The 24,589-nt window shown below is 36.7% G+C and overlaps 1 protein-coding gene across 2 annotated transcripts in view; it reads left to right on the top strand.

Moving 5' to 3' along the window:
• Positions 1–2,678: 2,678 nt before the first annotated feature.
• VPS13A (vacuolar protein sorting 13 homolog A) overlaps positions 2,679–24,589 on the top strand; it is a 270,364-nt gene continuing 248,453 nt past the window's right edge. For both annotated transcript variants that reach the window (XM_061200327.1, XM_061200328.1), the window contains exon 1: positions 2,679–2,952. In XM_061200327.1, coding sequence (XP_061056310.1) covers positions 2,853–2,952 — 100 coding nt within the window. In that variant the 5' untranslated portion in view covers positions 2,679–2,852. The remainder of the gene's footprint in view (positions 2,953–24,589) is intronic.

The raw sequence follows: 24,589 nt of genomic DNA, 5'->3' as shown, positions 1-24,589 counted from the left end.
TATTATAAGCAATGCTTTAATGAATGTGCTTGTGGGATAGCTTGTTGAATATTTATAATTATTTTCTTAGAGTAAATCTCAAGAAGTGGGATTGCTGAGCTAAGTCATATGCACATGTATGTGTACATATATATATATATGTTAGTTTGTACATGTTTACAAACTGCCTTTTAGAAAGATTGCATTGATTTAAATTTTCACATACACTACCTGGGTAAGGTTCTTGTAAATTTCTCAATCTTTTCCTTGTGTCTCCCTTCTAACAAATTTCTCACTTTTATTTTTTTCTTAAGGATTGGAACATATATATCCAAATAACTTTTGATCGTTTATAATTTTTAAACTGTTAACTGAGATAGGAGTGCAGGGCTTTATGAGGCTAGGTCAGGAAAAGTCCTGTAGAATGGCCATCTTCTAGACCTTTCCCCCAAGAAACCTTTCAGGAACGTGGTGTACTTCAATGGCTTTGTTATCTGAACATCTAGCTTAGTTCCACAATACTGACCTCACATGGGGAATGATAAGGTCAAGCAGCATGGCAATGACATTTACTTGTGGACAGAGGAATTACAATTAGGAGGGGAAAAAAAATGTCCAAGATTACTACCAGTATACCCAAACTTCAAAGATAGAAAGCTGTAGCATGCAGACTAAACACAATATAGCAAGCCCTACTTACAAAGTTAGAGATTTATTGCACGGTTGGATGATATTGCAGTTTGGGGTCACTCAAACGCTTTTTTTTTTTTTCGTTTGATCAAACAATGAAGTATAGCATTTTAATTAGTATCTGGAGGGAAAAAAACCTTCCACTGGCACATTCCCAAATTTGAAACTTCAACATCTTGGTAGTCCTTGGGCTTATTTTTCAAGGTTCAACAGATAATTGGTTTAATGGTTTAATAAGTATACCTATCTTTTATATGATGACATTAATATTTTTTTGCTTACAAACTTCCTCAGACGGATTAAGCAACAGGAGGACTGTACCTTTTAGTAATTAGGAAACGTGTTCATGATACAGCCCCTAACACTAGATAAGAATTCAGTTACAACATGTGTCTTTTTTTTTTCCAACAGTTTCTCGGAATTTTTCTCATTGTTCTCTTTAGCAAATAAAAGCTGATACTTCTAAAATTTCAGCAGCATACTCTCCCCCACCCAATTCCACAGTATTTTCATGGATTGTAGAAAACTAGTGTGAAGTGTTTGCAAGATACTTAAAGCATATTTTTGGAGTGAGTTCTAGAAGTTCCTGTACTTTAAACTTATGGTGCTAGATATAACAGTGGAATTTTCTAGCTACTGTATATCTGGCTTCTTATTAATAATAGTACAGTAGCAAAATACCTGATTATAGAAAGCTTTTCCTTTTTCTAGGCATTTTAGCTTCTATTAATTTCTCTGTTCAGGTGTTCTGAGGTGGATTTCCAATGTCATTAGCCAAATGCAAGAGGAGCAGGTGGGATGGTGGAGTGGAGTCAGCCAGAGGTAACAGGTTCCATCTGTTTCTGCAGAAAATTAGTTGTGTCACCTTGGACGAACCTCTAGCATTGCAGCTTCATTATCTTAAAGACCGAGAGATTGAATTGTGACATAATAAAGGCCCTTCAAATATGAGATTATATAAAAATAATTCATAAACTCATGTAAATATAAGATTTTACACTGTATTTGCCAGGCATTCTACTTGCAAAGGAAAACCTTTAAACCTTAAAAAATCTGGATGACTATACACAAAATGCGCTAAAATGAAGTAATAGAACTACACCCCTACATCTTAAATCCTTAAGAGGGTTATTAATTATAGTTCTCCAAACTTCACATCCAGCGTCTCTGTGACCTCAGGCCTTTGGCCCTATTTCTATATAAGACCAAACGCGGGGGTGGGAGTGGGTCTGAAAGCGCTCTAATTTTTGTTTAAGGTCAGCCATTCTGTGTAAGCTCAGGGGTATCTAAGTATTTTTTAGAAGGCGCTCCGCAGCTTCCGGACCGGTTGACTCTCTAAAGGATGAAAGGCGGCTCCGTCTACATAACTTGACCAAAAAAGAGTGTGATCTCAGATGCAGGGAAGGGGGCGTGGAATTACAACCCAGAGTTTACTCTTTACTTCCCTCCCTGGATTTGCAGCCCGGGAAGTTAAGACACCATCGGCGCGTCCTCGCCGAGCGCTCGGAAGACCGGGCGGGGCAGTTACAGGCACCGAGACACTCAGGGGGGTCGGACCCAGGAAGCCGGCAACGCCCGGGCTCTGCCTGTACCTGCGAACCTGTAATAATAAGTGGGTGCTCCCTGGGACCCCCTCGTGACGCCTCCAGCCTAACAGGGAAAAGGCTAGAATCGGACGCCTGCTTTACTTAGGTTTAGGACCCCCCCCCCCCGCATGGGGGCGTGTCTCCTCGGTTAGGGGCGGGGCGTTGCTGGCCCGGAGTAACCGCTGCGACCCCTGGCGCCCAGTCCTCGTCTCCACTCCCGGCTGCGGACTGCCGGTGGGGGCGGGGTCGTAAAACGCCTGGCAACTCCAGGTACCCGTCCCGTTGCCAGGCGATGGGGGGAGGAGGAGGGGCTGAGGAGAAAGAGGAGCGGCGCTCGGCCCGACTGGGGCTCGCGTAGGAGAGGCGGCCGCGCAGCCGCCCTACTGCTCTTCGGGGCCTCGCGCTCCGACCCAACCCTGGAACCTGAGCTGCGCATGCGTCGCGCGAGCGGCCGCCTCCGCCTCTAGTAGGGCTCGCGGCGGGGCTGAGCGTCCGGCTCCGCAGTCGGAGCCGCCCAGGAGCCGGTGAACCGAGCGGTCTCGTCAGAAGGGCGCGGGAGGGCAGGCGCAGGAAGAAGGAGCACCGCGGCTGAGAAAAATGGTGTTCGAGTCGGTGGTCGTGGACGTGTTGAACCGGTTCTTGGGGGACTATGTGGTGAACCTGGACAAGTCCCAGCTCAATCTGGGCATCTGGGCAGGTAACGAGACCGCAGCTGCCCTTCCATCTCGCCTCCCTCCCGGGATTCCGTTGCGGGAGCCCGGCCCTGCCTTCGTAGGGCCTCGGGCCCCTCGCTGCCACCTGCCGCCGCCCTCGTTGGGGTCAGATTACATAGAACCGGGCGGCAGTTGCTGGGCCTCCGCCTGCAAGTTATTTTTTTGGCCGGAGGGGAGTGGGGTCTCGGGTGCGGGATGAAAAGGGCCCCCTTTTTCCGCTGACGGGACCCGCAGTGGACTCCAGGGGTCTGGAGTTCACATTCCACAGAGGCGCCCTTTTCTGCCTCTCGCGGTCCGGTTTCAGCTGTGCTGGGCGAGGGGCGGCCACGAGACACACCTGGACTTGGTCTGGTCCCTGTCATTTTAACCCCCCTTGGGTTGTGACGGAGGCCCCGGGCAGCCCACGGAGTGTCGCACGCCGCCTCGCACGTGAAAGCAAGGCGCTGTGACCGAAGACGCCCTCTTCCTTCCTCGCCCAGTCTCCGGGTACCGCTAAACCGTGCTGGTTTCTGGGCTCCCCTTTCCGGCCTCACCACCTGGAGTCCCGGTGGCTCGCCTGGGTTCGGCTGATAACACAGAGCGAAAACTCCTGGGAAGAATTACTCGAACGGTTGGTTGTGTGTTTTCAATTCACGACCTGGCCCAGCAGGGTGTCACGCTTGTTAAGGCTTTGGGGTTTTGTGGGTCACAGTGAGTTACTGAATTTTTTAAGAAACTAGGTGCGCTGTGCAGCATCTCAGACCTACAAAAGACGGGAATGAACCTGTCCTTAGGTTGCTGAGATGGTGAAGGACCGACGCTTTACTTTGTGTCCGTTTATTCTGGTGCGCTTCCTTATTTGGAGTTTCATTTTTAGTGCTTCCACTGTTTTTGTATTATACCTTTATCTATTTTAAACACCCATTAGAAATTAGATTCCTTTTCTTTATGAAATGCGTCTCCCAGGCCAAAGCTAGAGTTAATTTTTGTGTGTGAGTAGTATATTCTTTTTTTTTTTTAATTTTACTGTTCTTGAATATGCCCCTGCAGCCTTCTTCTAAAGTACTTATATATCTTAATATTTCTTCTTTATGAAATAGTGTAAGTAGATAATTTAGTTTGATAAAGAAAACCTCTTGTTACTACTGTTGGCATCTAGTACCTTGATAGAGAGTGGGACTACAAGAGCTAAGGACATAAATGCTAGCTCATCACTCTGACTAGTACCAGAAATTTGCAGATGGTTTAATCTGTGTTGCTTCTCATTTGCAAAATAAAAATGATAAAACTGGTCTCCACCTACCTCATTAGGAAGCCTTGAGAACATTGTGTGGTGCTTTGACCTATAGTGGAAAATGGCTTCTACATTCAAGGTGGAGGTTTGTGTGGAGTGTGATTTATCAACGGATTTGTTCATTTAAAATTTGCATACACTATATTCACTCTTGTGATGTACAGTTCTGTCAGTCTTGACAAATGCAGGGAAGCAAGTATCCACCACCACAATCTTGATAAAGCACAATTACATGAAGACCTCAAAATTTCCTCTGCTGCCCCTTTGTAGTCTCCCACCCAACCCCCATCCCTTCTCCTGGCAACCCCTGATCTGTTTCCATCCCTACAGTTTTGCCGTTTCTAGAGTGCCATATAAACGGAATTATGTGGTATGTAGCTTTTGGGGTCTGATTTCTTAATTTCACTCCTTTCACTTATACAAATGAATTTGAGAGGCATCCATGTATTGCATGCATCAGTATTTCATTCCTATATTTTTGAGTAATATTTTATTGTATCAATGTCCTGTAAATGTTTATCCATTCACCAGTTCAGGGACATTTCAGTTGTTGGTGATTATGAATAGAGCTACTATAAACATTCATGTATACGTTTTTGTGTGGACATAAATTTTTATTTCTTTTTGGGATTTCGAGGTTCCATGGTAAGGGAATACTTAATTTATATGAAACTATGGAACTGCTTTTCAAGTGGCTATACCATTTTGCTATCTCACTAGCATTGTATGGGTGTTTAGTTGCTCTCCACTCTCACTAGCACTTAGTATTGTCATTTAAAACACTTTTTTTTAGCTTTTCTAATAGGTAAATAGTGGTAAAGCATTGTGGTTTTAATTTATATTTCCTTAGTGATTAAGGGTGTTGAGCATCTTTTCATGTTATTCCTTGCTGTTTGTATATTTCTGTTGGTGAAATGTCTGTTCAAATCTTACTCATTTTAAATTGGATTATTTTTCTGTTGAGATTTAATTCACATACCATTAAATTCACCCTTTTAAAATGTACAATTCAGTGTTTTAGTATAGCCACAAAATAGTGCAACTGTCACCACTATCTAATTCCGGAACATTTTCAACACTCCAAAAATAAATCTCATACCTATAAACAGTCAATACAGATTTATCCCCACCCTTCCTCTCGCAACCACTTATCTACTTTCTGTCTTCTGTGGATTTGCCAATTCTGGACATTTCATTTAAATGGAATCACAGGGGCTTCCCTGGTGGCGCAGTGGTTAAGAATCCGCTTGCCAGTGCAGGGGACACGGGTTCGATCCCTGGTCCGGGAGGATCCTACACGCCACGGAGCAGCTAAGCCCATGTGCCACAACTACTGAGCCTGCACTCTAGAGCCTGCGAGCCACAACTACTGAAGCCCACGCGCCAAGAGCCTGTGCTCTGAAGCAAGAGAAGCCACTGCAATGACAAGTCCACGCACCACAACGAAGAGTAGCCCCTGCTTCCCGCAAGTAGAGAAAGCCCGCGCACAGCAACAAAGACCCAACGCAGCCAAAAATAAATAAAAATAAATAAATAAATAAATAAGTGGAATCACAATATACATGGCCTCTTTTTCTGGCTTCCTTCCCTTAACCTTATATTTTCAAGGTTCGTTTATATTGTAGCGTGTATCAGTATTTCATTCTTTTTTGTGACTAATATTCCGTTATATGGATATAACTCATTTTGTTTATCCATTCATCAGTTGATGGACATTTAAGTTATTATTTTTCCTTTTATGAGTAATGCTGCTGTGAACATTCATGTACAAGTTTTTCGTGACCATATATTTTAAATGCTCTTGGGTATATACCTAGAAGTGGAATTTCTGAGTCATATGTAACTTTTTTAGACTTTTTAAGGAACTTCCAAACTCTTTTCCAAAGTGTTTTCTTATTGTTGAGTATTGAAAGTTCTTTAAATATTATGGATACAAGTCCTTTGTAAGGTAACGTGATTTAAAAATACTTTCTCCCAGTCTTTTCCAGGTCTGTCTTTTGCAAAATAAAAGTTTAAAATTTTGATCAATTCCAGTTTATCAAAAAATTTTTATGTCATGTTTTTTTTAAAATTAATTATTTATTTATTTTTGGCTGTGTTGGGTCTTCATTGCAGTGCGTGGGCTTCTCATCGCGGTGGCTTCTCTTGTTGTGGAGCACTGGCTCTAGGCGCGTGGGCTTCAGTAGTTGTGGCTCGAAGGCTGTAGAGCGCAGGCTCAGCAGTTGTGGCACATGGGCTTAGTTGCTCCACAGCATGTGGGATCTTCCCGGACCAGGGCTCGAACCTGTGTCCTCTACATTGGCAGGCAGATTCTTAACCACTGCGCCACCAGAGAAGTCCCAATGTCATGCTTTTTATGAGTCAGTTGTATCTGTGAAATCTTTTCCTAACCCAGAGTCACAAAGATTTTCTCTTATGTTTTATTCCAGAAGTTTTATAATTTTATATTTTACATTTTTGTAAATGTAAAATTTCTGATCCATTTTTGTATAAAGTGCAGTATAGGTTGAAGGTTGGGGTTCCTTTGTTTGCATGTCGATACAAATGTCCAATTTTTCTAGCACGAGTTGCTTAAAAGAATATCCTTTCTCCATCGAATTATCTTTGAACGTTTGTAAAAAAATCAGTAGACTTTATATTTTGTGGGTTTATTTTTGAATTGTGTCTGTTTCAATGATCTGTGTGTCCATCTGTTCACCTATACCATGCTTATCTTGATAACTGTCACTTTATAGTGTCTTGAAATCAGGTAGTGTGATCCCTCTAATTTTGGTGTTCACCACATTTTAAAAATAATGTGTCAGTGTTCTATGTATCAAAGTTGGTTATATTTTGTTAAATGAAGCTTTGAATAATAGCTAGAATTTAAAAAAATTCTTGGAGAATTTAAAAAGCAATAGTTTTTTGATAAACTTAGAGGATTAAAAAATTCTTTGAAAATTTCAATAATAGAAGCTAGATGCTACATAGGAAAAATGTTAAGATCATGGGCTTAATATTTTATGGTCTAATATCAGAAGGATCTATTAGTTTTAAATGTATGGTTTTGCTAGGTTTCTGTGTAATAATCCAGCCAATTTCACTATTGGCATATGAATAGTATGAATTAGTATACAGGAGTTAAATGGATGGTTTCATATCTAATAATGGAAAATTTGTTTCAGAGATGGCTCTTTGGAAATTAGAATTCATTTTTCCATAGAAACATTGTTATATATGAATGGAGTTTACAAAAACTAATTATAATGCAGCAGAACAGTGCTACTATACTGGGTCCTGTACAGTATGTAGACTGAGTGCCAGAAGCATCTATTTTGTGGAAGGAGAAAGACGAATTGAGTTTTTTCTCAAACTCTTGGCAAATTCTGATGTTGGTAAAGTATACTTTTTATACAGTGTTATTTACACCCTTCCACCCTTCCTATGTATCATCTATTTCGGGAGGTGGTAGTATTGATACTTCATAGACTTCATCTGAAGTTCGCCTCCCTACTTTGCTAAACCATCTAGCATTTAATATTTCCTTCAAGAGCTAGGCTGCATCAGAATCAGTCATACATGCTTGTTAGAAATACAGATAATTTTGGAACCACTTCCCAGATACTATAATTCATTTATCTAGAGTAGGACACCAAAAAAGTTTTTTTTAAAACAAATGACCCAGAGGATTGTGATGTACAACTGGGTGCATTTGAAGAGCACTTTCAGGGCAAAAATACTAGAAATTCAGGGGCAGAAGTAATAGTAAGTGTGGCTTGTATGATAGAATTATCATTTGTAACATAGAGCGTACCTCTTAATGTTATAGTTTTCCTTCTCACTTTCTCTTTGTTTGCTCCAGAATTACAGTACTTGGGCAAATTAAAAAATTTTGTTATGTCTGACATCTTTATGTAACATTAGAAACTCAGATTTCTTCCTCTTTTTCTTAAACTAACTTGCATATTCTGTTTTTGAAGTGTTAATCTCTCAGTTTTCTCTTTATAGATAGTCTTATATTCAGAGGCCTCTTAATGCATACCCCCAGTATAACAGTAACTCTATAGGAAGATGAAGATTCAGCCAGGGCACAGTTCCTGATTTTAAGAAGTCATTCTTCTGTGATAGGAATATACTGGGAAACCAAACAAATGATTGTCTAGTGGAATTACCAATTAAATATTGGTTTTTCTTTTATGTTCTTGTTACCGAACCAAATTTCCATCTGCTTGCTGGCATGCAGCAAAGTCAATCTACTGACACCGGATTGTGGTAAAAGAAAGTGCAGCATTTATTGCAGGGCGCCAAGCAATGAGTCCAGGGTGGCTAGTGCTTAAAAGACATGAACTCTCCAAAGGCTTTCAGGGAAAGGTTTATAAAGACAGGGTGAGGGAGGGATTTGTGGAGTATGTGAACAGCTCGTGGACATTCTTCTGATTGGTTGGTGGTGAGGTTATTGAGAGTCAGCATCATCAACCTGGAGGTTCCAACCAGTCTGGGGTCTCTGTGATTGTGGGCAGCATACAGTTAACTTCTTCCACCTGGTGGGGGTTTCAGTATCTGCAAAACAGCTCAAAGGACATGACTCAGAATATTATCTATAGCCCTTGAGGAGGAACTAAAAGTCCTTGACTTTGTTAATGGCTAACTATTATTATTTTGTCCTGCTTGACTGTTTTCCTTTCTTTCTGCATTTTCTCACTTCTCTGATTAGTTTATTCTTTGACTAAAGTTTTTCTACAGACAAAAGGCAGGCAGAGGACATGGGTGGGTGTCTATCCTGGGAAGGCCTCATAGGGTCCTGCTTGGTTACATTCTAAGATACTTTCATAAAACTTTAGAGTTGAAAGGGAACATTTTATTATGACAAGTAGTCAAACATACATCAGTGTTACAAGATTTTACAGTCTATATCCATATACCCACAGTCTAGATTCTACCATTAATTGGATATTAACAGTTTTATTGAGGTATAATTGACATATAAGTAAAATGCACATATTTAAAGTCTACAATTTGATAAATCTTAACATATGTGTTCACCTAGGAAATCATCATCATGATCAAGCTAATGAACATATCCGTCATGCCCCAAAGTTTGCTTGCCCACACCCCCAGAGACATCCATTATTACTACTTTTTCTACCATACATACCTCTATTTCTGGTATGCTGAGAGGTGCTGTTCAAGAATGTGTGTTGGATTTTGTAAAGTGATTTTTCTGCATCTATTGATATGATCATAGGATTTTTCTATGAGCCATAGGATTGCATTGATTTTTGAATGTGGAACAAGGCTTTAATGCCTGGAATTAATCCCACTTCACCATAGTCTTATTATTTTTATACATTTTTGGATTCAATTTTCTGATATTTTATTGAGGATTTTTGCATCTATGTTCATGAAAGATATTGGTCAATAGTTTTTCTTTCTTGTAATATTTTCATCTGGTTTTGGTATTAGGGTAATACTGACCTCATAGATGAGTTAGAAATGTTCATATGTTATCTGGAAGAGATTGTAAGGAATTAGTGTCATTTTTTCCTTAAATATTTGGTAGAACATTAGTGAGACCATCTGGGCATTATGCTTTCAGTTTTGAAAGATTATTATTGATTCAGTTTCTTTTATAGATATAGGCCTATTTAGATGATTTTCTCTTGTATGTGATTTTGTAGAGTGTATTTTTCAAGGAATTGGTACATTTCATCTAAGTTATAACATTTGTGAGTGTGTTTATATTTCTTTACTAACCTTTTAATGTCCGTGGGATCAGTAGTGATGGTTCTTCCTTTCATTTCTGATATTAGTAATTAATGTCTTTTCTCTTTCTTCTTAGTTAACATGGCTAGAGAGTTACCAGTTTTATTGATCTTTTCAAAGAACCAGCTTTTGGTTTCATTGAAATCTCTATTGATTTTCTGTATTGAATTACATTGACTTCTGCTCTAATTCTTATGATTTCTTTTCTTCTTACTTAGGATTTACTTTGCTCTTCCTTTTCTAGTTTCCTAAGGTGGAAGCTTAGATTATTGGTTTTAGATCTTTCTCCTTTTCTAGTATATGCATTCAATGGTATAAATTTCCGTCTAAGCCCTGCTTTTGCTGCAGGTCACAAATTTTGATAAGTCATATTTTCATTTGACTCAAAATATTTTATGAATTTCTTTTGAGACTGCTTCTTTTACTTACGTGTTATTTAAAGCTAGTGTTTATTTAATCTTCAGATATTTGGGGATTTTCCATCTTTCTTCCAGAAATCATTACGATTTCTAGTTTAATTCCATTGTGTTCTGAAAGCAAACTTTGTATGACTTCTGTTCCTTTAAATTTGTTAAGGTATGTTTTATGACCCAGAGTATGACTTATCTTGGTGAATGTTCTGTGTGAGCTTGAGAAGAATATGTAATCTGCTGCTGTTGGATGAAATGTTCTATAAATTTGTTATATCCCTTTATTTTTAATTTGTCTGTGTCTTTATATTTAGCATTGGTTTCTTGTCTTGCCATTTGTGACAACATGGTTGGACCTTGAGAGTATTTTGTTAACTGAAATAAGTCAGATGGAGACAGACAAATGCTATATTTCACTCATATGTGGAGTAAAAAAAACAAACAGGGACTTCCCTGGCGGTCCAGTGGTTAGGACTGCTGCAGGGGGCATGGGTTCAATCCCTTGTCAGGGAACTAAGATCCCGCATGCTGTGTGGTGTGGCCAAAAAATTAAAAACAAACAAACAAACAAAAACAAAACCAAAGTAAATGAAGAAACCAAACCAATCAAAAAACAAATATGTAGATACAGAGAATAGAGTAGTGGTTACCAGAGGGATAGGGGTTGAGGGGAGGACAAAATGGGTAGAGGGGATCTACTGTATGGTGATGACTGGAAACTAAATTTTTGGTGGTGAGCAAGCTGTCTTGTATACAAAAGTGGAAAAATAATTTGTACACATGAAACTTATATAATGTTACAAACCAATGTTACCTCAATAAAAAATAATTTTAAAATAATTTAAAAATAAAGTGGGTTTCTTGTAGACACCTTGTAGTTGGGTTTGTTTTTTTATCCATTCTATCATGTCTCTTTTAATTAGTATGTTCAGACCATTCACATTTAATTTAAAATGATTATTGATATAGTCGGGTTAATGGATTTATATTTATAATAGTTGTAACTCTTTTTGTTGCATGTCTGTCTTTGCTTTTTAAAATCTCCCCCTCGTTTTCTGCCTTTCTCTGGTTTTAATTGAGCATTTTGTATGATTTAATTTTTTTCTTCTCTCCTAGCATATTAATTATACTTCTTTAGTGTTTTTTTTTGTTTTGTCGTTGCCTTAAAATTGCAGTGTACATTTAAAATTTAGAACTAATCTAGGTCCACTTTCAAATAATACTGTCCTGCTTCAGGGACAGTGGAGGTATCTTATAACAGTATTCCATTCCATTTCTTCTGCTCCTTCATAACATTGTTATTATTCATTTCACTTATCCATAAACTGTACTCAATGTACTGTTGCTATTATTATTTAGAACAATTTTCCATTAGACCTTTAAGAATAAGGAAAATAAAAGGCTTAATTTTACCTTAATTTATTCCTTCTCTAATGCTTTTGTAGGTCTGAGTTTCTGACCTCTATCATTTCCCTTCTCTCTGAAAACTTTTAACATTTCTTGCAAGGGAGGTCCACTGGTAACAAATTCTATCAGTTTTTGTTTGAGATAGACTGATTTCTCCTTCACCCCCATCCCCATTACAGATTGTGGTTAACTACATACAATATGAAATTTATCGTAACCATTTTTAAGTGTACAGTGGCATTAGGTATATTCTCATTGTTGTGTAACCATCACCACATCCATCTCCGGAACTCTTTTTGTCTTGCAAAACTGTGATACTGTACCCATTAAGCAGTAACTACACATTTTCCCTCCCCTCTGCCTCTGGCAACCACCGTTCTATTTTGTGCCTCTATGAATTTGACTATTCCGGGTACCCTGTGTAAGTGGTATCATGCAATATTTGTTCTTTTGTGTCTGACATATTTCACTTAGCCTAATGTCTTCAAGGTTAATCTGTTATAGCATATGTCAGAATTTCATTTTTAAGCGTGAATTATGTCCCATTGTATGTATATACCACATTTTGTTTCTCCATTCATCTGTCAGTGGACACAGTGGTTGTTTCCACATTTTAGCTATTGTGAATAATGCTGCTACAAACATGAGTGTACAAATGTCTCTTTGAGTCCCTGCTTTCAAATATTTTTGGTATATACCCACAAGTGGAATAGCTGGGTCATATGGTAATTAATTTTTTCAGGGACCACGATACTACTTTCCATAGCAGTCACACTGTTTTACATTCCCACCAGTGGTGCACAAGGGTTCCAATTTCTCCACATCCTCAGAGAGTCATTACTTTGTTTTGTTGATAGTAGCCATCCTAATAGATGTGAGGAGCCATCTCATTGTCATTTTGATTTGCACTTCCATATTGATTAGTGATTTCGAACATCTTTTCTTGTGCTTATTGGCAATTTGTATATCTTCTTTAGAAAAATACGTGTTCAAGATCTTTGGCCATTCTTTAATTGGGTTGTTTGGTTTTTTGTTGTTGAGTTGTAGGAGCTCTTTATATATTCTGAATTAGATGTGTGACTTGTAGATATTTCCCCTGTTCCATGTGTTGCCTTTTCAATGTTGATAGTGTCCTATGATGCACAAAAGTTTTTAATTTTGATGAAGTCCAAATCTTCTATTTTTTGTTGTTGTTGCTTTTGGTGTCATGTCCAAGAAATCATTGCCAAATCGAGGTCATGCAACTTTTCACCTATGCTTTCTTTTAAGAATTTTATAGTTTTAGGTCTGACATTTAAGTCTTTGATCCATTTTGAGTTAATGTTTGGATATAGTGTTGAAAAGACAAATTCCAAATTGAATGATCTCAGTAGCCTTGTCAATAATCATTTAACTATATATGTGAGGGTTTATTTCTGGGCTTTCTATTCGATTGGTTTAAGTTTTGTGTTCCAGCACCATGCTGGATTTTGTTTCGTTTTTATTGAAACAGAGTTGATTTACAATATTGTGTGAGTTTCAGGTGTACAGCATAGTGAGTCATTTTTGCAGATTATATTCTGTTATAGGTTATTACAAGATAGTGGGTATAATTCCCTGTGCTATATAGTAAATCCTTGTTTCTTATCTATTTTATATATAGCAGTTTGTATATCTTCATCCCATACCCGTAAATTGTCCCTCCTTCTGTCCCTCTCCCCTTTGGTAACCACAAGTTTGTTTTCTATGTCTGTGAACCTGCTTTGTATATACATTCATTTGTATTATTTTTTGGATTCCATATATAAGTGATATAGTATAATGTTTGTCTTTCTCTGACTTTTTTCACTAAGCGTAGTATTCTCTAGGTCCATCCTTGTTGCTGCAGATGGCTGTATTTCATTCTTTTTTATGGCTGAGTAATATTCCATTGTGTGTGTGTGTATGTATGTGTGTGTGTCACATCTTAATCCAGTCATCTATTGATGGGCATTTGGGTTGCTTCTGTGTCTTGGCTGTTGTAAATAGTGCTACTATGAACATTGGGGTGCATGTATCTTTTTTGAATTAGTGTTTTCTTTTTTTCTGGCTATATACACAAGAGTGGAATTGCTGGATCATATGCTAGTTCTATTTTTAGTTTTTTAAGGGACCTCCATACTGCTTTCCATTGTGACTGCACCAATTACATTCCCACCAACAGTGTATGAGGGTTCCCTTTTCTCCATATCCTCTCCAACATTGTTGTTTGTAGACTTTTGATGATAGCCATTCTGACAGGTGTGAAGTGATATCTCATTGTGGTTTTGATTTGCATTTCTCTAATAATTAGCAATATTGAGAATCTTTTCATGTGCCTATTAGCCGTCCATATGTTGTCTTTGGGAAAGTGTCTATTCAAGTCTTCCACCCATTTTTTTTAATTGGATTGTTTGTTTTTTCGATATTGAGTTGTATGAGCTGTTTGCATATTTTGGATATTAACCCCTTGTCAGTCACGTCATTTGCAGATATATTCTCCCATTCCATATGTTGTCTTTTTAGCAAGCACCATGTTGTTTTGATCACTGTGCTTTTGTTAGTACATTTCAAAATCAGGAAATGTGAGACTGCCAAGTTTCTTTTGAAGGTTGTTTTGACTGTTTGTGGGTCCTTTGAGATGCTGTATGAATTTAAAGATGAATTTTTCTATTTCTGCAAAAAACATTGAGATTTTAATGTGGATTACATTGAATCTGTAGGTTGCTTTGGGTAGTTCTGATATCTTAACAATATTGTCTTCCAGTCTGTGAACATGGAATGTCTTTCCATTTATATGTGTTTTTACTTTATTTCAACAATATTTTATAGGTTTTGGGGTATAAATCATTCTCCTCTCCCACCCCCTCCCCCCCATTAAGTTTATTGCTAAGCATTTTATTATTTTTGACGCTATTGTAAATGGAATTTTTTTCTTAATTTCCATCTTGAATTGTTCATTGTTAGTGTATAGAAACAACTGATTTTTGTGGTTTGATTGTGTACCCAGCAACATGCTGAATACATTTATTCTAGCAGTTTTTTTTTGTGGAATATTTAAGTTTTTCTTCATATAAGATCATGCTGTCTGTGAACAGAGAGAATTTTACTTCTTCTTTTCCGATGTGGATGCCTTTTATTCTTCTTGCCTAATTGCTCTGGCTATGACTTTCTATGTTGAATAAAAGTGGCAAAAGTGGGCATCCTTATCTTGTTCCTGATGTTAGAGGAAAAGACTTGTCTTTCACCATTGAGTATGATGTTCATTGTGGGCTTTTCATATATGGCCTTAATATATTGAGGAAGTTTCCTTTAATTCCTAACTTTTTGAGTGTTTTTATCATGAAAGAATGTTGAAATTTTTTTGAATGCATTTTCTTCATCAGTTGAGGTGATCTGTGTTTTTTCCTTCATTCTGTTAATGAGATGTATCACATTGATTGAATTTGTGTATTGAACCATCTTTCCATTCCTAGAATGTTATACTGAGTAATGGTATATAATTCTTTTAGTGTACCATTGAATTTTGTTTGCTAGTATTTGTTGAGGATTTTTGCCTCAGTATCCATGGGGGATATTGATCTGTAGTTTTCCTGTGGTATCTTTGTCTGGCTTTGGTATCAGATTAATGCTGACCTCATATATTGAGTTTGGAAGTATTTCCTTCTCTTCAGTTTTTGGGAAGAATTTGAGGAGGATTGGTGTTCTCTTTTAAATGTCTGGTAGAAGAACCTATCTGATCCTGGGCTTTTGTTGTTGTTGTTGTGGGGAGGTTTTTGATTAATGATGAAATCTCGTTACTAATTATAGATCTGTTCAGATTATGCATTTCTTCGTGATTCATTAGTGGTAGGGTGAATGTTTCTAGGAATTTATCCATTTTATCTAGGCTATCAAATTTGTTGACATACAGCTGTTCATAGTATTCTTACAATCCTTTTTATTTTTGTAAAATTGGTGGTACTATCCCCTTCTTCATTTCTCATTTTAGTTACAGTTGATTCTTGAACAACGCAGGGGTTAGGGGCATCGAACCCCCACACAGTCGAAAATCTGCATATAACTTTACAATTGGCCTTCCATATTTGTGGTTCACATTCTCGGATTCAGCTGTCTATGGATCATGTAGTACTGAAGTATGTACTTATTGGAAAAAAATCCACATGTAAGTGGACCCACAAAATTCAAACCTGTGTTGTTCAAGGGTCAATTGTATTCGACTCCTCTCTCTTTTTCTTGGTCAGGCTAGCTAATGATTTATCAATTTTGTTGAACTTTTTTGTTTCTTGTAACAGCTTTTGACTTAAAGTCTGTTTTGTCTAATATCAGTATAGCTATTTCTGCTCTCTTAGTTATTATTTGCATGGGAAATCTTTTTTAATCCTTTCACTTTCGAGCTATGTGTGGTTTCGAGCTTTTGGTTTCATCAATTTTCTCTTGGTTTTCGGTTCTTTGTTTTGCTTATGTCTGTTCTAAACTTTATTATTTCATTCCTTCTGGTAGCTTTGGGTGTAGTTAATCTTTTTCTGTTCTTTAAGATGCAAATTTAGGTTGTTGATTTGGGATTATTTCTTCCTTTTTAATGTAAACATTTACTGCTATAATTTGTCTCCCAGGACTGCTCTTGCTGCATCCCATAAATTTTGGTATGTTGTTTCCATTTTAATTTTTCTTAAATTGTTTTAAAATTTTTCTTGTGGTTTCTTCTTTGATTCATTGCTTGAGTGTGTTAATTTTCATATATGTGTGGATTTTTTAGTTTTCCTTCTGCTGTTGATTTCTGGATTCATTCCACTCATTCCATCAGAAAACATAGCTTATATAATTTCAATCTTTTAAAATTTATTTAGATTCTTTTGTTGCCTAACATAGACCTATACTGGAAAATGTTCCCTGTGCACTTGAGGAAATTGTGTATTCTGTTGTTGGGTAAGGGTGGTCTGTATATATTTGTTAAGTTCAATTCATCTATTTTCTTGTTAACCTTCTGTCTGGTTGTTCCGTTCATTACTGAAGTTGTGTATTGAAGCTGCCAACTAATACTGTAGAGCTGTCTATTTCTCTCTTCAATTATGTTAGTGTTTGCTTCATATGTTTTTGATTTCTGATGTTCGGTGCATATATGTTTATAACTTTTATATCTTCTTAGTGAATTGACCCTTTTATCATCTTATAATGCCCTTTTTTGTTTCTTGTAACAGCTTTTGACTTAAAGTCTGTTTTGTCTAATATCAGTATAGCTATTTCTGCTCTCTTTTGCTTATTATTCGCAAGGGAAATCTTTTTTAATCCTTTCACTTGTGAGCTATGTGTGGCCTTAGACCAACATAGAGGGATCCTGTTTTTGTTTGTTTGTTTTTGTTTTTTTAAATCCCTCTGTCCATCTGTGTCTTTTGATTGGGAAGTTTAAACTGTTTACACTTAAAGCAATTACTGATAGGGAAGGATTTACTATTGCTGTTTTGTTAATTATTTTATGTCTTATGACTTTTTGTTTCTCTTTTTTTCTTATTGCTTTCTTTGTGTTCAGTTTTTTTGTAGTGATGTGTTTTGATTCCCTTATTTCCTTTTGTGTATAGTCTATAGATATTTCCTTTGTGGTTTCACAGGGATTACATATAATATCTTAACATTATAACAGTATATTTTAAACTGATACTGGCTTAAATTCAATTGCACACAGTAACTTTACTCCTTTACAGCTTGCCTCCCCATCTTTGTTATTGATGTAAAAAAAAAAAATGACATCTTTATATAGTATGTATGTAGTAACATAGCTTTATAACTTTTTAATCTTTTTGTCTTTTAAACCCTGTAAAAGAATAAAAAATGGAGTTAAAAAGTTGAACCGCAATAGTACTGGTTTTTATATTTGCCCATGTATCTTTGTTTATTGGAGAACTTTATATTTTTATATGGCTTCATGTTAGCACCTAGCATCTTTTCTTTTTAACTTGAAGGACTCCGTTTAAAACTTCTTGTAAGACAGCTCTGCTGGTAATGAACTCCCTCAGCTTTTGTTTATCGGAGAATATCTTAATTTTCCCCTCATTGTTTCTGGATATAATGCTCTTGATTGACAGTTTTTGTTTTTGTTTTAATTCAGCACTTTAAATATATTATTCCCCTGTTTTCTGGCTTGCGGTCTTTCTGCTGAGAAATCTACTGATAATCTTATTGAGGATCCTATGTACATGTCAAGTTGCTTTTCTCTTGTTGCCTTTAATAGTCTCTCTTTCATTATTGTGTTTCTTGTTTGAGATTCTTGAATTTATATATCCATGTCTTTCTTCAAATTTGGGAGGTTTCTGGCTATTATTTCTTCAAATAAGCTCTCCACCCCTTTATCTGTCCTCCTTGTGGACTCCCATGATTAACGATATATTGACCCACGTAATGATGTCCCGTAAGTCCCTTAGCCTCTGTTCACTTTTCTTAATTTTTTTTTGTTTTTACTCCTAACTGTATATTTTCAAATGACCTGTCTTCAAGTTTTCTGATTCATTCTTTTGTCTGTTCAGTTCTGCTTTTGATTTTCTCTAGTGAGTTTTCAATCCAGTTATTCCGTATATCTCTGTTGGTGTGTGTGTGTTTTCTACTGTCTTTCAGGACTTGTTGTAGTTGATCTCATGTACATACAACATTGAATAAGTTTAAGGTGTGCAACATGTTGGTTTGATACATTTATATATTGCAGTATGGTTACCACCATAGCTTTAGCTGACACCTCTATCAATTCACATCAATATCGTTTCTTTTTTGTGGTGAGAACGTTTAAGATTTAGTTTTTCAGCAATTGTTGAAATATATAATACACTATTTTGACTATAGTCACCATGTGCTGCATTAGATCTCCATAACTTAATTATCATTGTTGCAAGTTTGTGTCCTTTAACAACATCTCCCCAATTCTCCCACATTCCAGTCCCTGGTAGCCACCATTCTACTCTGTTTCTACAAGTTTGGGTTTTTTAGATTCTTCACATAAATGATGTTGTACAGTGTTCATCTTTCTCTGTCTGGCTTATCTCACTAACCATAAGCCCCTCAGAGGGAGTCCATCCTTGTTGTTTCAAGTTTGTTTCTTACTCATGGCTTAATATTCCATTGTATATATGAACCACATCTTCTTTATCCATTCATCTTGATGACATGTAGGTTGTTTCCATATTTTGGCTATTGTGAATAATGCTGCAATAAACATGTGAGTGCAGAAATCTTTTTTCTTTAATCTTTTCATTTATTTGGTTGTGCCAGGTCTTAGTTGCGGCAGGACGGCTCCTTAGTTGTGGCTCACAGGCTCCTTAGTTGTGTCTCACTGGCTCCTTAGATGTGGCATGTGAACTCTTAGTTGCGTATGCATGAGGGATCTAGTTCCCTGACCAGGGATCGAACCTTGGCCCCCTGCATTGGGAGCGCAGAGGCTTAACCACTGCGCCACAAGGGAAGTCCCGCAGAAATCTTTTTGCTATCCCATTTTCTTTGCCTTTGGATGTATATGAAGAAGTGGATTTTCTGGATCATATTCAAGATTTTTTCCTTTTATTTTCTGCAGTTTGATTATGGTATGCCTAGGTGTAGATTTTTTATTTCCCTGCTTGATATTTTCTGAGCTTCCTGGTTCTGTGGTTTGGTGTCTTTATCATTAATTTCAGAAATTTCTCAGCCATTATTGCTCCAAATATATGTGTATATTTTTGCTCCTCTCTCCTTTTTTGCCTTCTGGTATTCCCATTATGCATATGTTACAGCTTTTATAATTGTCCTACAGTTCTTGGACATTCTGTTCCATTATTTTTATTTTACTTTATTTTTCTCTTTGCATTTCAGTTTGGAAGTTTATATTTACATATCCTCAAGCTTGCTGATTTTTTTAAAGTATGTAAAATGGCTTAAACTTTATTTAAAATGTACATTTCAGAACTGTTCAGTGTTGTAAATTTATGAACAGACCCAGTGAAATAAGATAGAAATTATCACATAATCACTCACTTGTATTTTATTTTTATTTATTTTTTATTTTTAATTGATTTTTTCATTGAAGGAAAGATTCTTTAAATCCAATAGTGCTTTACAGTTTTCAAAAGTTTCACACATACAATTTCATATAATCCCATAATAGCCATAATAATCTTTTTCCCCCCAACCCCTATATTGTTTCTTTCCCCTTCCCTTTCTCCACTGGTAACCACTAGTTTGTTCTCTGTACCTGTGAGTCTGCTTCTTATTTGTTTTATTCACTAGCTTGTTGTATTTTTTTTTTTTGATTCCACATATAAGTGATATCATATAGTATTTGTCTTTCTCTGATTTATGTCACTTAGCATAATACCTTCCAAGTCCATCCATGTTGCTGCAAATGGCAATATTTTATTCTTTTTTATGGCTAGGTATTATTCCATTGTATATATATACCACATCTTCTTAATCTATTCATCTGTTGATGGACACTTAAGTTGCTTCCATATCTTGGCAATTGTAAATGATGCTGCTATGAACACTGGGGTGCATGTATATTTTCTAATTAGTGTTTTGGGTTTTTTTCAGATATATACCCAAGGAGTGGAATTGCTGGGTCATCTGGTAGTTCTGTTTTCCATTTTTTGAGAAACCTTCATACTGTGTTCCACAGTGGCTGCACCAATTTACATTCCCACCAACAGTGTACAAGGGTTCCCTTTCCTCCATATCCTTGCCAACATTTGTTACTTGTCTTCTTTTTGATGATAGCCATTCTGACAGGTGTGAGGTGATATCTTATTGTGGTTTTGATTTACATTTCCCTGATGATTAATGATGTTGAGCATGTTTTCATATGCCTGTTGGCCATCTGCTTGTCTTCTTTGGGAAAATGTCTATTCAGTTCTTTTGCCCATTTTTAATCTTTTTTTTTTTTTTTTGGTTTGTTTCCTTGTTTGTTTGTTTTGCCACACCATGCAGCATGCGGGATCTTAGTTCCCCAACCAGGGATTGAACCTGGGCCCCATGCAGTGGAAGTGTGGAGTCCCAACATCTGGACCACCAAGGAATTCCCTGGGTTTTTTTTTTGATGTTGAGTTGTATCAACTGTTAATATATGTTGGATGTTAACTCCTTATTGGTCATTTCATTTATAAATATTTTCTCCCATTCAGTAGGTTGTCTTTTTGTTCTGTTGATGGTTTCCTTTGCTGTGCAAAAGCTTTTAAGTTTAATTGGGTTTTTTTGGGGGGGGGTTTTTTTTTTTTTTGCTTTTGTTTCCTTTGCTTTAGAAGATGGATCCAAAAAATACTGCTGCAATTTATGTCAGAGTGTTCTGCCTATGTTTTCCTCTAGGAGTTTGATAGTATCCGGTCTTACATTTAGGTCTTTAACTCATTTTGAGTTTATTTTTGTATATAGTGTTAGAAAATGTTCTAATTTTGTTCTTTTACATGTAGCTGTCCAGTTTTCTTAGCACCACTTGTTGAAGAGACTGTCTTTTCTCCATTGTATATTCTTGTTTTCTTTCTCTTAGATTAATTGACCATAAGTGTGTGGGTTTATTTCTGGGATCTCCTCTTACCTTGATCAATGTGTCTGTTTTTGTGCCAGTACCAGTACTGTTTTGATTACTGTAGCTTTGTAGTATAGTTTGAAGTCAGGGAGTGTGATTACTCCAGCTCTGTTCTTCTTTCTCAAGATTGTTTTGGCTATTCGAGCTCTTTTGTGTTTCCATGAAAATTTTAAAATTATTTGTTCTAGTTCTGTGAAGAATGCCATTGGTATTTTGATAGGGATTGCATTGAATCTGTACTTTGCCTTGAGTAGTATGGTTGTTTTAACAGTATTAATTCTTTCAATCCAAGAACATGGTATATCTTTTCATCTGTTTGTGTCATCTTCTGTTTCTTTCATTTGTGTCTTATATAGTCTTCTGAATACAGGTTTTTTACCTCCTTGGGTAGATATATGCCTAGGTATTTTATTCTTTTTGATGCAATAGTAAATTGGATTGTTTCCTTAATTTCTCTTTGATACTTTGTTGTTAGTGTATAAAATTACAACAGCTTTCTGTATGTTAATTTTGTATCCTACGACTTTACTGGGTTCGTTGATGAGCTATAGTAGTTTTCTGGTGGTGTCTTAAAGATTTTCTATGTATAGTACCATGTTATCTGCAAACAGTGACAATTTTACTTCTTCCTTTCCAATTTGGATTCCTTTTATTTCTTTTTCTTCTCTGATTGCTGTGGCTAGGACTTCCAAACCTACATTGAGTAAATATGGCGAAGGTGAATGTCCTTGTCTTGTTCTTGATCTTAGAGGAAATGCTTTCAGCTTTTCAGCATTGAGTATGATAGTAGCTGTGGGTTTGTAATCATATATTACAGACAAAATGGATGTTGAATTTTATCAAAAGTTTTTTCTGCATCTATTGAGATGATCATATGGTTTTTATTCTTCATTTTGTTAATGTGCTGTATCACACTGATTGTTTTGTGGGTATTGAAAACTCCTTGCATCCCTGGGATAAATCCCACTTGATCATGGTGTATGATCCTCTTAATGTATTGTTGGATTTGGTTTGCTGGTATTTTAATGAGAATTTCTGCATCTGTGGTCATCAGTGATATTGGCCTGTAATTTTCTTTTTTTATGGTATCTTTGGTTTTGGTATCAGGATGATGGTGGCCTCATAGAATGAGTTTCGAAGTGTTCCTTCCTCTGCAATTTTTTGGAGTAGTTTAAGAAGGATAGGTGTTAACTCTAAGTGTTTGGTAGAATTCACCTGTGGAGCCATCTGGTCCTGGACTTTTGTTTTTTGGGAGCTTTTTAATCACAGTTTCAATTTCAGTACTTGTACTTGGTCTGTTCATATTTTCTATTTCTTTCTGGTTCAGTCTTGGGAGATGGTACCTTTCTAAGAATTTGTCCATTTCTTGTAGGTTGTCCATTTTATTGGCATATAGTTGCTTGTAGTAGTCTCTTATGGTCCTTTGTATTTCTCTGGTGTCCGTTATAACTTCTCCTTTCTCATTTCTAATTTTATTGATTTGAGTCCTCTCTCTTTTTTTCTTGATGAGTCTGGCTAAAGGTTTATCAATTTTGTTTAACTTTTCAAAGAATCAGCTTTTAGTTTATTGTTCTTTTCTATTTTCTTGGTCTCTATTTCATTTATTTTTGCTCTGATCTTTATGATTTCTTTCCTTCTGCTAACTTTGAGTTTTGTTTGTTCTTTCTCTAGTTGCTTTAGGTGTAAGGTTAAGTTTTTTTAATTGAGATTTTTCCTGTTTCCCGAGGTAAGCTTGCATCGCTATAAACTTCCCTCTTAGAACTGCTTTTGCTGTGTCCCATAGGTTTTGGATTGTCGTTTTTTTTTTCATTTTCATTTGTCTCTAGGTATTTTTAAATTTCTTCTTTGATTTCTTCAGTGATCCATTGGTTGTTTAGTAACATACTGATTAGCCCATGTATTTGTGTTTTTTGCAATTTTTTTCTTTCAGTTGTTTTCTCATTCCATAGCGTTGTGGTTGGAAAAGATGCTTGATATGATTTCAGCTTTCTTAAATTTACTGAGACTTGCTTTGTGGCCCAGCATGTGATCTCTCCTGGAGAATGTTCTATGTGCACTTGAAAACGATGTGTATTCTGCTGCTTTTGGACCGAATTCTCTATATGTATCAGTTAAGTTCAGGTAGTCTAGTCTGTCATTTAAGTCCAGTGTTACCTTATAGATTTCTGTCTGGATGATCTGTCCATTGATGTACATGCGGGTGTTAAAATCCCTTACTATTATCATGTTACTGTCGATTCCTCCTTTTACTTCTTTTAATATTTGCCTTATATATTTAGGTGGTCTTGTCTTGGGTTCACGTATATTTACAATTGTATCTTTTTCTTGGTTTGATCCTTTGATCAGTATATAGTGTCCTATTTTTTTTTTTATAACAATCTTTATTTTAAAGTCGATTTTGTGTGCTACAAGTATTACTAGTCGGGCTTTCTTTTGATTTTCATTTACATGGAATAGCTTTTTTCATCCTCTCACTTTCAGTCTGTGTGTGTCTCTAGATCTGAAGTGAGTCTTTTGTAGACAGCATATATACGGGTCTTGTTTCTGTATCCATTCAGCCACTCTGTCTTTTGGTTGGAGCATTTAGTCCATTTACATTTAAGGTAATTATTGATATGTATGTTCTTATTGTCATTTTGTTAATTGCTTTGAACTTATTTTTGTAGGTTCCCACTCTTTCTCCTCTTGTTCTCTTCTCTTGTGATTTGATGAATATCTTTGTGTTTGGGATTCCTTTTCTTCTTTGTGTGTATATCTGTTGTAGATTTTTGGTTTGTGGTTACCATGATGTTTTTGTATAGCAATCTATACAAAACGTAATAGCCAAAAACTTCCCTAACATGAAAAAGGAAGCACTCACTGAAGTCCAGGAAGTGCAGAGAGTCCCATACATGATAAACCCAAGGAGGAACACACTGAGACACATGGTAGTCAAGCTGACAAAAGTTAAAGACAAAGAGAAAATATTAAAAGCAACAAGGGAAAAGCAACACATAACAAGGAAATCCCCATAAGGTTATCAGCTTATTTTTCAGCAGGAATTCTGCAGGCTGGAAGAGAGTGACACAATATATCCAAAGTGATGAAAGGGTAAAACCTATAATCAAGAATATTCTACCTAGCAAGGCTCTCCTTCTGATTTGATGGAGAGATGAAAAGCTTTACAAACAAGCAAAAGCTAAAAGAGTTCAGCACTACCAAACCAGCTTTACAACAAACGTTAAAGGAACTTCTCTAGGTGAAAAAAAGAAAAGGCC

This window comes from Eubalaena glacialis, chromosome 9, assembly GCF_028564815.1.
Source record: "Eubalaena glacialis isolate mEubGla1 chromosome 9, mEubGla1.1.hap2.+ XY, whole genome shotgun sequence".
NCBI classification, from domain to species: Eukaryota; Metazoa; Chordata; class Mammalia; order Artiodactyla; family Balaenidae; genus Eubalaena; species Eubalaena glacialis.
Note: the sequence above shows the minus strand (reverse complement) of the source record. Positions and strands in the feature narration are given on the sequence as shown.